Genomic DNA, 15,155 nt, shown 5'->3' with positions numbered 1-15,155 from the left:
TTCGGAGGACGCGCTGTGTGGGGGACCAACTTTATCCAAGGTTCTCCTGTAAGTTCAAACGCCCGCCAAAGCTGCAGAGACGATACTTAGTCGCATCATTAGAACGACGATGAGAACGGCCATGGTACGCATACCGCCGCCACAGCTGCTGGCAACACGGTCGGTGTTGACAATACCACCATCCCCGTCGCCGTCAAGTGTCTCGATAAGAACAACAGCGGCAGCTGGTCCGGTCTCATGGCCGCCATTGACTGGGGTAAGCACCTCACTCTTTCTCATCCCTTTCTCCCTTCTCTCAATAGCCCCCTCACTCCCATTCCATTGATACATACACAACTGTACTGACCATCACTCGGCGTCATCAGCCGTAGGCGACGCCAAATCACGCAATGCCCTGGGCCGCTCCGTCATCAACATGTCCATCGGCGGCCCCACATACCAAGCCCTCGATGACATCGTGCAAAAAGCCATCGATCAGCGCATGGTAGTGGTAGTCGCAGCCTGCAACTATGGCGACGACGCTTGCAAGTACTCGCCCGCCCGCTCGCCCAATGCCATTACCGTGGGCGCCATCGACAGGACCGATACACGGCCCGGATGGTCGAACTATGGCACATGCGTAGATATCTTTGCGCCTGGTCAGGATATTGTCAGTGCGTGGAAGGACTCGGATTCAGCATATGCGGTGGTTAGTGGGACTAGTATGGGTGAGTCTTGTTCGTAATTATGGTTGCATGACCTCGGACTGATCAAGTTTTTGCATAGCATCACCGCACGTTGCTGGGCTGTCGACCTACTTGATGTCTCGCGAAGGAGTTTTTGGTCCTCAGGCAGTTCAGTCCCGCCTTGCTCAGCTGGCAACGCCTGGCTTGATCAAGAATGCCGGAGATGGCAGCCCTAATAAGATTGCTTTCAACGGAGCCGTTATGCCTTGATCAATCGGGCGCCGCTTTCTGAAGGCCTCCAAGGCAGTTCCGAGGCAAGGTTGTGCTCACAGGCCAACACATATGTAGGATAAAGCATATGAATACGTCGAGTGTGCTATAGACTGTTTCTTTTCTTTTCTTGAAGGTCGAGGTTTAGCATCTTGTTTGTGCTGGTTAGTGCATATTTCCATGTCTCGGGTGGTGGATGGGGTCGTATGAAATAGGGGGGGCAAGCAAGCAAGGGTTCGAATTGGGGCAAGAATCGCGTTGAAATGAAAGCAAACGTCGCAGTTGGATGTAACGATGCGTGCATTCTTTAATTGGATCATGTTTGAACATCTTAAGTCAGGCGCGTCATACAGTAGTTCCCATCGACACTGTAAGTTATTTAAAGAGGAATTGATCGATGCCTTAGTGTTGAAGTTATACGTAAGAGGAGAAAGGAAAGGTAGGTACTTGACAGGGGTAAGCGGTACCCCGGATGCAGCCAGCACAGGCCAACAATTAACGCGCCTTCGAAACGCGTCTCCCGGGAACTTGGTGTCAAGTTTCCTCAGATGATGGACTGCTCAGCAATACGAATGAACACCTCCAAGAAGTCGAGAGTGTCTTGAAATGCCCACTATGGCAGGCGGAGCCAAGAAACAGCAGTCTCTCACCAGCTTCTTCACACCAAAGAGTGTCAACGGTCTCAATGCGACCCTTCGCAAGTCCCAAATTCAAGCAAGTGACGACGCCCCCGAGAGCTCCAAGAAGCGGCCACTCGAGCAGGATACCGACAATGGGGGCGAAGCACCACCTCCAAGTCCGAAGCGCGCCAAGGGAAATGCCGACCACGACCAGAGAAGCCTCGTCTCGTCCAAGCCCCCCAATCCGAAGCCTGGACCCTCGAAGCCGGGTAACCGGACGGAACGATACATCTACAATGGGTCCAGTTCCCAAGATATGGCGGTAGAGGCAGAGCACGAAGAGGAAGATGACGATGCGGAGAAGCGCAGGAAGGCAGAGCTGCACAAGAAATTTGTCAAAAAGTTGGGAAAGCCCGACAGCATGGCCCAGATCAAACGGCGGAGCTGGCAGAACGATAACGAGACAAAAGCACTTGACGCTGAGGATGGCGAAGAGGCTGAGGAGGAGGAAACATCCCCACCTACCAAGGGCAAGAAGAAAGGAGCCAAGACTGGCAAGTTGACTCCCATGGAGATCCAGTTCCTCGACATCAAGAGGAAACACATGGACACCATCCTGATTGTCGAGGTCGGGTACAAGTTCAAGTTCTTTGGCGAGGATGCACGTACAGCTGCCAAGGAGCTAAGTATAGTATGCATACCGGGAAAGTTCCGCTACGATGAGCATCCGTCAGAAGCACACCTGGACCGCTTTGCTTCGGCCAGTATCCCCGTCCACAGGTTACCAGTACATGCAAAGCGCTTGGTGGCAGCTGGCCATAAGGTTGGCGTTGTGCGACAGATCGAGACGGCAGCGCTCAAGAAAGTGGGCGACAACAGGAACACTCCCTTCGTTAGGAAGCTCACCAACGTGTATACGAAGGGCACATACATTGACGAGATTGGCGAACTCGACCAGCAGGGAGACAGCTCGGGTACCCCGTCAGGGGGTTATCTTCTTTGTATTACCGAGACAAAAGCCAAGGGATGGGGCACAGATGAGAAAGTCGACGTTGGTATCATTGCCGTGCAGCCAGCTACTGGAAATATCATCTATGACAGCTTCGAAGATGGCTTTATGCGGAGCGATATCGAGACGCGGCTTCTCCACATCTCGCCGTGCGAATTCCTTATTGTCGGTGAGCTCACCAAAGCTACTGACAAGCTGATCCAACATTTGTCTGGGAGCAGCACAAACGTCTTTGGGGACAGAAGCAGAGTAGAAAGAGTACCCAAGTCCAAGACGATGGCCGCAGAAGTGTATTCGCACGTTACGCAGTTCTACGCTGGTAAGCTAAAGGAATCTGATGCCGAAGGCAATGAGCAGGCCAGCGCGTTACTCGACAAGGTGCTGAAGCTGCCCGAATCAGTCACCATATGTCTGTCGTCCATGATTAACCATTTGACCGAGTACGGACTCGAGCATATCTTCGACTTGACCAAGTATTTCCAGTCGTTCAGTACTCGCTCCCACATGCTCATCAATGGAACCACCCTGGAAAGCCTCGAAGTTTATCGCAATCAGACAGATCACGCTGAAAAGGGCAGCCTCTTCTGGGCACTCGACAAGACCTTGACCCGATTCGGCCAGCGACAATTTCGCAAATGGATTGGACGGCCACTCCTGGACCAAGAGAAGCTGGAGGAGCGTGTCGCTGCTGTCGAAGAACTCCTTGATGGCGCGTCGACGCCAAGAGTCGATCAACTTCAGCACCTCCTAATACACACCAGGACTGATCTAGAACGCAGTCTCATCCGTATCTATTACGGGAAGTGCACACGTCCTGAGCTCGTCGCGGTTCTACAAACATTACAGAAGATATCAACAGAGTTTTCACACGTCAAGTCTCCAGCGGATACTGGTTTTAGGTCAACCGCCATCAACGTCGCCATCATAGCATTGCCCCAGATTCTACCCACAGTACTCTCGTACTTGAAACGCATCAACGCCGACGCAGCGCGCAAAGATGACAAGTATAACTTCTTCCGGGAGACGGAAGAGACGGATGATATCACAGACCACAAGCTGGGCATTGCGTCGGTAGAGCAGGAGCTCGATGCGCACCGAAAGGTCGCTGCAGAGAAATTAAAGAAGAAAGCCCCCGTGACGTATGTCACTGTTGCCGGCATCGAGTACCTGATTGAAGTGTCCAACACGGAGCTGAAACAAGTTCCAGCCAGTTGGGCCAAGATTAGCGGTACCAAGAAGCTGTCGCGTTTCCACACGCCCGATGTTGTTCGCTTGATCTCCGAACGCGACCAGCACAAAGAAGCCCTAGCTGCAGCGTGCGATACCGCCTTCAAATCTCTCCTACAGGACATAGCAGCTAACTATCAGCCCCTCCGCGACGCCGTATCATCCCTCGCAAATCTTGATTGCCTCCTCTCCCTCTCCAAAGTCGCCGCACTGCCTGGCTACACTAAGCCCACCTTCTTGCCGTCCTCGTCCCCACCGACAATATCCATCGAGTCCGGCCGGCACCCCATCGCGGAGCAAACCCTCACCACATCCTACATCCCCTTCACCACTTCGCTCTCCTCGCCCTCCCCGCTCGCCCACCTCATTACGGGCCCCAACATGGGCGGCAAGTCCTCTCACGTCCGTGCCGTCGCCCTGCTCGTCCTCCTCGCCCAAATTGGCTCCTTTGTCCCCGCGACCGCATTCTCCCTCACCCCGACCGACGCCATCTACACGCGCATGGGTGCCCGCGACAACCTCTTCCAGGGTGAGAGTACCTTCATGGTCGAGGTCTCAGAGACTGCCGCCATCCTGCGCGCCGCCACCCCGCGCAGCCTCGTCATCCTTGACGAGCTCGGCCGCGGCACCTCCACCCACGACGGCGCCGCCATCGCCCAGGCTGTCCTCGCCCACGTCGTCGAGGAGACCAAATGTTTGACCCTCTTTATTACGCATTACCAGAGTCTGGCGCGCGTGGCCGAGGGACTGGGTGGTAAAGTGAGGAATGTACATATGCGGTTTACCGCTACCAAGAGGGGGCAGATTGTTGGAGATGATAGTGATGGAAACGGGCAGAGAGACAGAAATCCGGAAGAGGAGGGTGGCCAGGAAGGGGACGAGGAGATCACATTCCTGTACGAAGTAGGTGAGGGCGTTGCACATCGCTCATATGGGTTGAACGTCGCGCGTCTGGCGCGAATTCCGCGGAAGGTCCTCGATGTGGCGGCCAAGAAATCGCGTGAGCTGGAGGACGAAGTTAAGATGCGCAGGCTGAATGGGGCCGCGGCGTTGTTGGGCGACGTCTTGCGAAACGGACACGATCAGCTGGACCATTTGATATCAAGTATTGAACAGCTTTAGCATTATACTTGTTTGCAGTGCCACAGAGCTCAGAGACGAGAGGTTTGGTCTATGTAAAATTCATTCGCAAATTCATCGCAGCTTCTGAGAACTAATATACATCTGAAAGCCCCTATACGAAATGCCCTGAGAACGGCCCATCGAACAATTAAGAGGCCAAATATGCTCTGCCCTACGGTCCATGCTGTCGGACCTTATAACCATGCTCAACTGCGCACGGTACCCCTGAAGCTGGAAACAATTGCAGAGCTTTGTCAAATTGCTCGATTCGGACAGAAGATCCAAATTCCAGGCTGATATCTCCGAAACTTTGGCCTCTGCAGCATTTCGGAGGCTGAATTGACTTGGTTCTTCGTACACGTGCTTGGTCTCATCGCGGCATGTGGTCTTACCATCGACGAACGTCCCGCTGTTTATTTTGCCGCGCTGCTCCAATATCGGGTTGTCGTGCTGTTCCATATGTGGACCAAAGGGCAATTTGAAAAGAAAGAACAATTCATGCTGTGTCGTTTTATTATGAGAAGACGAAATCATGAAACCAGGATTGACACGTGCAATGGCGAAAGAAAGCCGAAGGTATGCCGCAAAGGGGGAAATATGTGCTGGGAAATCGATATCCATGGGTAGCTAGAAAGAGTCAGTACCACTAATCCAAGGGGACGGGCAATGGGGCTGACTTACAAGAAAATGCCTTCAAGATAATCATGGGCCTTGTGATGTTTAACTCAATCAATTTCGTTATCTGGTAGACGGCTTCGTGGGGGACCGGAGGATTCAGATATCGTATCCTGCATTGGGATGTTGGCCAGGTCGGTACCCGTCACCCATATGCAAGCTATTGTAGTCCTTGGGGCCGTTGATGGGCTGAAATCCTGTGGTTGAAGGCTGTTTTGCATCATCGTCCAAAGATGAGTACATCCGGTAGCCAATATCTTCTCGTCGCCGGATGCAAAGAGGATTGTAAGAGCTGTCTGCCATGGGGTTGTGCGAGGACAGGTAAGGGTTTGAGGTGGATGAAGATTGAGGGTGAAAAGCAAGATGCATGTTCTCTTTTCCGCCAAAGAGTCGAGACGGCTGGCGCTTGAAAACGGGAGTGGGGGAGATGAGGGAAAGATTCGGGTTGCCAGGACGTAGTGCAAGTCCGGGAAGCATGGTCTGTCTGTTTGAAACGTCAGCGCTAGCTGTCTACGATACTGCTCAGAATCTCAACATACCGTCGCTTGCCACTGGGACTCTGGATCCGACCTGCGGAAGAGGGCATTAGAAACCGAGAAGTTGCCGGATCATCACTTCCATGGTGACCCAGCCCTCACCTGAGTCAGAAGTCTCGGAGTCTTCAGAGACATCATATTCTCCTCCACTGTTGTCACCATGGCTATGGGTAGGCAACTCGGGTTGAGGTTGATGCTGTCGGGTACCACGAAGCGATCGTGTAGATCGTCCAGCAGCTTGTATGGGCATATGAGAGGCTCTATCAGAACCTCTACTGCCTCGAACTGACGCACGAGTGACTCGGGTGGAATTGACCATGGCGGTGACACTTGTCGCACGGGAACTGTTACGACTTCCAGTCATTCCGAACCCATTTCCGGACTCCTCTTCAGCTCCGTCCTTGGGATTAGCAATGGTCTTTCTGCGTTTTGCTCTGTTAGCAGTCGCGCGTCGCGTTCGCTGGGGACGCGAATCGTGCGCGTCGTCCTCGTCCTAAAGATCATCAAATCAGCAATTACTATCTCTGAATTCTTTCAGCTACTAAAGACCAACATTGCTCCCATCAATTGAAGGGTTGTCGTAGACATTCCGAGATCTTTGGTAGACCAGTTGAAGGTCGAGGACCAGCTCATCTTGCGTGATGGCCTCAGAAGCCCGCTTGATGCGCTCAAGGACGGCTGGGTCTTTTCGCTGGTTGCGCCTTCTGCGTTCATCTTGGGATGCGGAATCAAACACGTTCTGACCAGCCAGCCAGTCATCCTTGCGGAACTTGGCGTTATGGACTTCCTCGTCCGGGACGTCCATAGCGGCAGCCGTCGCGGTGTCGACCGTATCGTCAGTGCGCTCTGAGCGGGATGAAGCCTCCTCGTCTTCGTCCTCCGAAAATTGATATTTTGATGATGCTCCGTTATCGCTATCGTCACCTGCAGAGCCTGGATATTGATTGAATGCTGAGGCTGGTGTGGAGAGTGTGGTCGCAGAATCGTGAAGTGACGCTGCTTGGGTCCCAAAGCTAATTAGATTTGGGAAGGCAGATGAGTTCGGGATTCCGGTTGATTGGTGGTTAATTATCATTTGATGGAAAGGACCGTTTGCAATTCCCTGATCAAAGTCAGTGAAAATGTTGTGATAAAGGTACCTTGCGGTTCAAGGCTATCGGGTAGTGTGGGTAGCTTATTACCTGATTTGTGTGAGCAGCTGTGTGCCAACCGAACAGGTTGGCGTTCTGGTCGGAGGGAGTGTATCCTGTCACAGAGGACAGGTCGTCTTCAGCTTCGTGCTTGACAGCATCATTTGTAGCATTCAAATGTGTGTTGTGAGATTTCTGTTGCACTGAATGAGCTCCAAGAAGCCACGCTTTGTCCAGACAGAAAGACTCACAGTGTTCCCACTGGAGGTTCCCGTCTTCTTGCCACTCACCATACTTCCGCCTCTACCATTTCCAGAGTGCCCACGTCCAGCAGTTGGCTTCGATTTGTTGCCCCTTGCTACATTGCGATTTTTCAGCAAATCTGCAATGCCAAACTTACCCCACCATGAAATAAAGTCCTTCAAGGCCTTCTGGGCTTTATCATCAGAGTCTTGCAGCAGTTCCAGGTTGAACTTATTTTGTAGGTGGCCCTTGGAAGCCATGTGCGTGAGGAGGTGTGATAGGTCGGAGAACCTGGAGTTCTTCGGGCAGAGGTAGCAGACCAAAGGGATAGATGGTGCTCCTGATCCGATTTGGATAGTTGGTCTGGTAATCTTCTTGGTGCCATTCTTGTTCATGCGCTGATGTGCACCAGCATCGGGCACTGAAGAATCCATTTTGTCACAACGTTCGGTTCCTTTTGAGAACAGGTTAGCACCTGACACTCATTATTTGTAAGGCAACCCATCAGTGCAGCCAAAGCAACAACTGAAAAAAGCTAAACATGAAAAAGAGTGTGACAATGGACAGTGTGCGCATGTGGGAGTATTCACTGCAGGGAGACAGCACACCCGGATCGACAAGCCAACATCAGGGCAAAAACCTGCCATCGTGAATCCGACCAGGGCTAGTCAAGCATGTCTAATCCCGCATACTGTCAAAACAAGAGGGCAACACACAGCCTGCTGCCAGGCTGGACCCCATTAATAAGCATCCTATCCATCTGTTGCAGTATCTTGCAGTCTTGAATGGCCCTAGAGCTTCTGATTTCCGATCGGACTGTCATAAAATTATGGCCCAGTGATGGTCAATTGTGGCAGCAACCTCGAGGTTAGGGTACCAAATGAGAGATAATTTCACCATATAGTAGGAGTGGCGGGGAGCAAGCAAAATGTAGAACGTAACACATAACACAATTTGAAAGAATGAAAATGTACCTTACCAGCTGTGTCTAAGGTGTATGTCTTGTCTTCGAAAAAGACAAAAGGGGAAGTGCAAGCCTGTAGATTCTATCAGACAAGGTGTAAAAAGATGGATACATTGATGGGAAACTCACCTTGTTCTCTTGCAGCTCCTGGATTACTTACTTCCTCTTAGATGGAAGCTCAGACTCTTCAAGGCGGTACATCAATGGTGGAGCGGACCGATAAAAGTACCTGTGAGTTTTTATCATCAGCTCTCGGGGCTGATATAGAGACATGGTATGAGGTATGTTCGTAGCTATCCATTTTCGGACGTGGAGGGAAGGGTTGTAGAACCAAACAGAAAGGCGCGGTTAGGCAAAGAAGCGACTGCCTAAGTGGCCACAACTGCAGGTCTGGAGGCTGTGTTTCGGGCGTGCTCACCTTCAAAAAAAAGGAGCGATGGGCTTAATAGTCAAGGCGATGGGTTGAATACGAAAGGAGTAACTGATCATGACGTTGTAAGGGATGCGTTCATAGGTTCCGTCACTCACCTTCGGGGAAAGAACCAGTGACACCAGTCACAGGTTGGGTTGTACTTGGTATCCCAAATAAAAAGAGTGATGCGTTCCCTGAGGAAAGATCTAGCGCATGCTGTCAGCCACCTTGAAAGGCAAAAATAGTAATGTGAAAGACCGTTTACAGTGAGAAGGTAAGGGGTGAAGGACGGGGATGAGACGAAAACATTGATAGAAGATCTGGATAAGATCATCGGCAGAGGTTGAACGAAAACAAAGTAATAGGAATGGGAAGAAAGAAACAGAGGCAGATGGGTCGAAAGATTCCCACATAACGAAAGGATATCAATAATGGCTATGGGACAGAAACATAATGATTGCTTAGATGGGGCAAGTTATCAGGGGTTTCTTGGAAGCCTCACTATTGCTCACATCCAATGGAAGACCGGGGGAATGAAACTTTGTATGGACAAGACTTGAAGTTGGCATGTGGAAGTCAGTTGTGAAAGACTTACCAACTTGAAATGCGATCCGTTTGGGATGTAGTTTCAAGTCGGGAAGGAACTGAAATTGTACTTCAATCGTCCTAAGCCTTACTCGCTCGAACGGGGTGCGTTCGTGGATATCCTGAGTTGAAGTCAGGGAGGAGCTACACAATCAAATAATTGAAAATCGCATGAATTTGAACGGGGAGCGTTCTTGAGAACCGCGGGTCGAAATCGGGAAGGAGCGTCGCAATTTAACGATCCAAAGCGCGCACTAACTCAAACAGGGTGCTTTCGTAGGTACGTGATTGGATTCCTGGAAGGATCTTCTCAAGACTCAGGTCTGCAAGAAAGTCTTGGACAGGGAAAAGATTGAGGTTCCTTGGTATTGAAGAACAAGGATACTAGAATTGAATGAGTTAGCTACATCTGTGGAATTTCAACTGAACTGCGCCTGCATTGCTTCTTGGGTAAAGTGACTCAATACCACAGGGTGTGTAGAGAGATTTTAGAAGAAGATAGGAGATCGAGAGGATGCGGTAGTTGGCGGCACTGTTGGAAAAGTTTGCAGCCCGATGTGCCGCAACCAATCTCCAGACAGGTTTGGCTCAAGCGCCAGGGACCAGAGGAAAAGCATAAATATACTCACATGGTGGTCGGGGTCGGCCGGGACTAGAGTTTGATTGCCCAAATGTCGAATAGAGAGTCGAAGGAATCTTCTCGAGGAGAGGCGACACTGTAGTAGCTCGAGTACTGGTGGTTTGGTCACTTATTCGTATCGTCGTCAGACCTAGAAATGGAGTTAGTGGTCGTCTTGAATTTCAGCTTCTGCGAAGAGATCGTGAGTGACTAGAAGGCTGATGGATTCTCGTGGGTGCCATTGCGTGAAGCTTGGATGGGAAAGTGCTGATTCGGGAGCCGCTTGTCGATGCGCAGCCCAGGATTGTAGAATGTAGGCAGTCAAGAAAACTGGGCGGAAGCTTTCTATTTCCAAGTATAGTAGTCAGGCGAGAAGATCATTCATCTTCCTTTGGCGGTGATGTTGCTGCTCCCACAAAGATGCGCGCGAGGAACGACTGGATGAAGAGTATGTCCTGACGAGATGCACCAGGCGAACTGTCTGTTGGGATGGGTGCGGCAGAGTTCGCATGGGAAGGAGCAGATTGATTGGAATCTGGAATTGCAGTGCTAAGTCTAACGCACCTTTGGCGGTGTCCAGCAATTGGCTCGGATAGTAGTCAGTGAAGTCATGCACCCTTGACGAGCTTGCAATGCAGCTGGAGAGGTGCTGTCTCCGCTGTGAACCGAGGTCTGCTGGCTGTCTGGGTATCGACAGACTGAAGTATGATGGTTGTAAAGAGCGTATCAAGGTTCCGCAAGTCAAGTAAAGACGTGAAGGCGTGACTTGGATTGGAAACGACCTTTGCCGGGGTGCCTGTGGAGATTGGTAAAGACGGCTGTGGTCAGTGGGGTTGATGGGTGAAGTAGAATCGTTCGGGAGAAGGAAAGAAGGACCATAAGCAGGAGTTCTACAAAAGTGGAGAATAAATGTAGTTGGCAGTTGCAGTTACAGAGCGGTCTCTGGATTGTAGTTGCCAGGAAAGAGGCCTTCAGGATTTTATTGCCTGTTACACGTGATTTAGTACTTATGTAGATTAGAGACGCCAGTCACTTCTGTGTGATGCTTCCAGTGATATTTACTTAGCTTCAATGAAGAATCCAGGTTGAAATCTTAGCACGGAGAAATTTTGCAATGGATTAGGTGATTTGGAAGTTGGCTTCAAATCTAGTCTGGCAGCGTTCACTTTGGAAATACGGTGGCTCTGGACTTGCCATACGAAGTGCTTGTCTTTGTAGAAATATCAGTAATGAGAAAAGTACTCGCAACCCTTGCGGATATTGGTCCAGGCCGACAGTCTTGAACTTGTTATGATGCTTGGTCTAGTTATGACGGGGAGGGGTACGTAAATTGGCCCTCGGCCGAGTTCACTCACCTCCTCCAGACCAGAGAATTGGTCCAAGGGAGATGTTGTCCTTTGTTTAGCGTGGGTAGAATGATGTATTTGAAGTTCCTGGAAATGATCTGTACACAGTATGATACTGGAGTTCGAGATATCACGATGTTTCGGTGTGATTTTGCCTCAACAAGACGGATGCGCAAGCTATGTAGTGTGACCAAACTTGAGCAACCGCATATTTGATATCGATTACGTGTATCAAAAATCTGTAGAATCGTACTAACTGACCTTGTTTTGAAAGACTCGCTTATGCGATGTATGAAACTGTTGAGCTGTAAGGCTAGATTTGGCCTACGGCCGTTCTAGCGTGTAGCTGTCCATCTGTTTATCATGAAACGGCATATAACCTGTTATTAAACTTTCCCACGATACTTGAGAAACGCCTAAAATGTCAAAAAATTCGGAAGAAACGACTTAGCAATTGTCTCGGGAAGGTGCCGTTATGCTATTCCATAACTTCTTTACAGGACTTTAGCCCACGACCATTGCAAAAGTACAGCACAACTATCACATTTCTCACTGAATCAGCAGAGCTAGGCGTCAAACCCTTTCATAGATCCTCGAAAACTCTTCAAACAATGGGAAAGGGAAAAGCAAAAAGAAACGGCTTCGCAACTGTTTCGGCAAGGTATTGCCCTATCGTTGTGCAACTTCACACATTGGCTCAAGTAAGCCTTGGAATATCGAGATTGCGAAGTGATGGGCAGATGAGTAAAGAAAGCCTGTACCAGAAATAGAGCAGTTAAAAAGTCATTAGAAGCGGAGAAGTCAATTTCATATCAAGGCTAGTAAGCGCGCAGACGCTGTTTACGAACTGTCCAGAATGAGTCATGGAGAAGACACAAACTCGCTTAAAGGACTCTACTGCTGAGATCGCTTCTATTATGAAAATGCTATTCCGCTAAAAGTGTAGGAAACCTGAGTATATAGGTAGAGAAGCGTTTGTAGATCGCCAAAGTACCCTAAGGCTCGAGTTGGGTATTGGAATAGCTATCAATGGTCGAGCTCGCATTGTCAGCAAACCGCTGGATGACCTGGGGGTTTAGGTGCTGAGGATGATATGTCATGAGGCAGTAATGTTGTCTCCAACTTCGTGGTTGACGCACAATCCATCGAGGCCCAAACTATTCATATTCAGCAACGAAAAGCAAGGATATATTTTGCTAACCAAGGTATCTTAGAGAAAGCATCGCTCTACAGTTCACCAAAACATGGCCAACCTCCTTCGAACTGGCCCGCTTGCCGACCTAGCCAGGAGGGTATTAGAAACATTAGCTTCGCTTCGTCTACAACACAAATTTGAAATACAACTCGTCATGCCTCTCGCGCTCCGCATCCGACATACTCGCTCGAGCAGTCTCTCTCTTCTGATTCTTCACGACGAGCAACGCGCAGCCAGAGCTGACAAGAAAAAACCCAACGACCGTGAATACCAAACCCGTAGTAAACCCCGTCTGGTACCGCGGTGCCTCGGCCCTGATGAATACATTCGACGAGATGAAGTTGGCACAGTTACCGAACCCAATCATCCACGCCATGCCGACAGCGAGATACTTGCGGCCTCTCAAGTTGGCCGAGAGCCAGCCCATCAGAATGGGCATCTGGGGAAAAGTCCCGACGGACATGAAGAACAAGGCCATGTATCGCACGCCAGCGTGCGGGACGTAGACTCGCATTATAATCCAGCCGATCAGCTGGAAGCAGATGGCGCCGAGAATGAAGGGGGTGCGGAGGTTGACGCGGCTCGAGATATACGTGACGACAAACGAGGCGATGATGCCAGAAGCCCAGATAGGCATCGTCATGAGCTGGGCGACAGTGGAAGTCCAGCCCAATTCCGTGAGGATCGTAGGAGAGAAGGCGGAGACGGATGCCGCAGTCACATCGCAACAGAAGAAACACATGGTAAACAAGTGGATGCGCCAGTCCACCAAGACCTTCCAGATAGGCACATCGTCAACGGCGGAGCCCTTGGTCTCGGCTCCACGGGAGGCTTCTAATTGGCTGACGATGCGATCGCGCTCATGAGGTTTCAGGAACCAGCTCTGGGCCTCATGGGGGAAATTTGGACAAAAGAGTACAATGAACACAGAGATAAACACCGTCATCAAGCCTTCGATGATGAACAACCATCGCCAGCCTTGGTAGCCCCCGGTTCCCTCGAGGCGTTGAATGGCGTATGCAAGCAGACCAGAGAAGAACGGTCCAGCTAGGGCGAAATTAAAAAACCAGGCAAATCGCAAGGCCGCGTCTCGCTTGGTGTAATACGTTGATATCATGTAGGTTGCTCCAGCGGGAAGAGAGGCTTCGAATGCGCCCATGAGAAACCGGACGGCGAGAAGGCCTCCGTAATTTTGGACAAGCCCCTGACACATGCCCAGGATCCCTAAAAGTCGTTAGCACGAAGTTGACACGCCATTGCAGCTATATCACTCAACCCACCTAACAGACACATTTGGCCACCAAGAAAATACCTAGGCTTGATCTTATTCAAGTTGAGGACTAAATTTGCTGGGATTTCGGCGAGAACGAACGGGATATAAAAAATTACGAGGGCGACTAGTCCGCGGCGGTGTCAGTAAGCACTCATTGTAATTCCAGTCCAATCACATCTCAGGAGAAGAGGTTGCTGATATTTACAGACAGGGAGTTCACACTTGGGACACAATAAAACAAGACAAGAAACAGCAGCCTCCGAAAGTTACTCACTATTAAATCCATTGGGTGGCATGTGGAGTGCCCCTTCGAGACCAGTCGGGGAACCAATTCCCAAAGCACGAGCATTGGCGATGTTGGTTCTGTCCAAGAAAAGGAGCGTATACAGAATCCCCATAATGGGGACAAGTACCAAATCCCGCCTCCAAAGAAGTCTCCGGTCAAGAGCCAAATCGTCCTTCAGCGTGTCACCGACACTCGAGCTGTTCATGGAACCGTCGCTCTGTTCCGCCATCTTGAGGTCTACCTGTGGGACCGGCCTAAGGATTTCAGCCATTTTGCGATCCGGCCCGCGCCAGGCGCACGGATAATGCAGAAATAGTAGTAATAGTTAGAATAAATAGACGTTGACCCCAAGAAAGTAGTTTACGGAACAAGCATTAGCAAGCACGTGCTGGTAGGAAGGTTTGGAAATGATTGAGGCCAGAGAGTTTGACAAGAACCCGATGCCGTGGGAACAGATTTTCCGATTGTGCATCAAAAGAACGGATGACTCGATACTGAGAAAGGCCGATTGTATTAATAATTGTTTCTCGTGGCTCCGCCGCTTGTCTGCCAAGAGCTGGCCCAGTACAAGATGGATTGTCATTTGTCGCAATTATCAAGAAGGATGGCACTGATCACTCAAAGGTTTCGGCAGTTTTAAGTTGGCCGTTGTAGGGTGCTTGACCCGATGCCTGTCAGTCTGATGCCTACCCGTAAAGAGGAAATTGTTTATTGGCGCAGAAGTTGGCGAAAGTTTGCTAGGACAAGCCATCTCCTACCCATAAAGAGGAAATTGTGTATTGGCACAGAATTTAGCGAAAGTTTCTGCGACGAGTCATCTCCTGCCCTTGTGTTGCATTAAGCGCATCTTATAATTCTAAGAATCCAATCAATCAGTCGGCTGGTGTAGTTGGTCACTTCGCTGGTAGATAAGTCCCGATTTGAGCCTCGCCCACTTGGGTTGGTGACGAGTCGCGGGTTCGAATCCCGCAGCTGACA

At 50.3% G+C, this 15,155-nt stretch overlaps 4 protein-coding genes and 1 non-coding gene across 5 annotated transcripts; 2 read left to right on the top strand and 3 right to left on the bottom strand.

The window, feature by feature from the left end:
• Positions 1-509: 509 nt before the first annotated feature.
• On the top strand, positions 510-4,913 carry BCR38DRAFT_456715 (DNA mismatch repair protein MSH3; the record flags this gene model as incomplete). The annotated part of the gene is made up of 2 exons (XM_040861950.1): positions 510-528; positions 1,564-4,913. 2 exons carry the CDS (start codon positions 510-512, stop codon positions 4,911-4,913), a joined length of 3,369 nt encoding a protein of 1,122 aa, XP_040717038.1.
• Positions 4,914-4,949: 36 nt separating this feature from the next.
• On the bottom strand, positions 4,950-5,771 carry BCR38DRAFT_172484 (uncharacterized protein). The gene is made up of 2 exons (XM_040853864.1): positions 5,595-5,771; positions 4,950-5,540 (listed from the first exon to the last, which is right to left on the bottom strand). The coding sequence occupies exon 2, from the start codon at positions 5,532-5,534 to the stop codon at positions 4,986-4,988; it is 549 nt and encodes a 182-aa protein (XP_040717037.1). The 5' UTR covers positions 5,535-5,540; positions 5,595-5,771; the 3' UTR covers positions 4,950-4,985.
• Positions 5,688-7,931, bottom strand: BCR38DRAFT_408045 (uncharacterized protein; the record flags this gene model as incomplete). The annotated part of the gene is made up of 7 exons (XM_040858226.1): positions 5,688-6,072; positions 6,128-6,158; positions 6,227-6,617; positions 6,678-7,226; positions 7,306-7,404; positions 7,506-7,612; positions 7,655-7,931. 7 exons carry the CDS (start codon positions 7,929-7,931, stop codon positions 5,688-5,690), a joined length of 1,839 nt encoding a protein of 612 aa, XP_040717036.1.
• Positions 7,932-12,501: 4,570 nt separating this feature from the next.
• On the bottom strand, positions 12,502-14,875 carry BCR38DRAFT_429176 (major facilitator superfamily domain-containing protein). The gene is made up of 3 exons (XM_040859948.1): positions 14,166-14,875; positions 13,899-14,015; positions 12,502-13,842 (listed from the first exon to the last, which is right to left on the bottom strand). Exons 1-3 carry the CDS (start codon positions 14,446-14,448, stop codon positions 12,743-12,745), a joined length of 1,500 nt encoding a protein of 499 aa, XP_040717035.1. The 5' UTR covers positions 14,449-14,875; the 3' UTR covers positions 12,502-12,742.
• A 177-nt stretch (positions 14,876-15,052) lies between these two features.
• On the top strand, positions 15,053-15,155 carry BCR38DRAFT_t160. Its single transcript has one exon. It is a non-coding gene; the product is annotated as a tRNA-Thr (tRNA).

Source organism: Pseudomassariella vexata, assembly GCF_002105095.1.
Source record: "Pseudomassariella vexata strain CBS 129021 chromosome Unknown BCR38scaffold_5, whole genome shotgun sequence".
In the NCBI taxonomy this organism is placed as follows: domain Eukaryota; kingdom Fungi; phylum Ascomycota; class Sordariomycetes; order Amphisphaeriales; family Pseudomassariaceae; genus Pseudomassariella; species Pseudomassariella vexata.
Note: the sequence above shows the minus strand (reverse complement) of the source record. Positions and strands in the feature narration are given on the sequence as shown.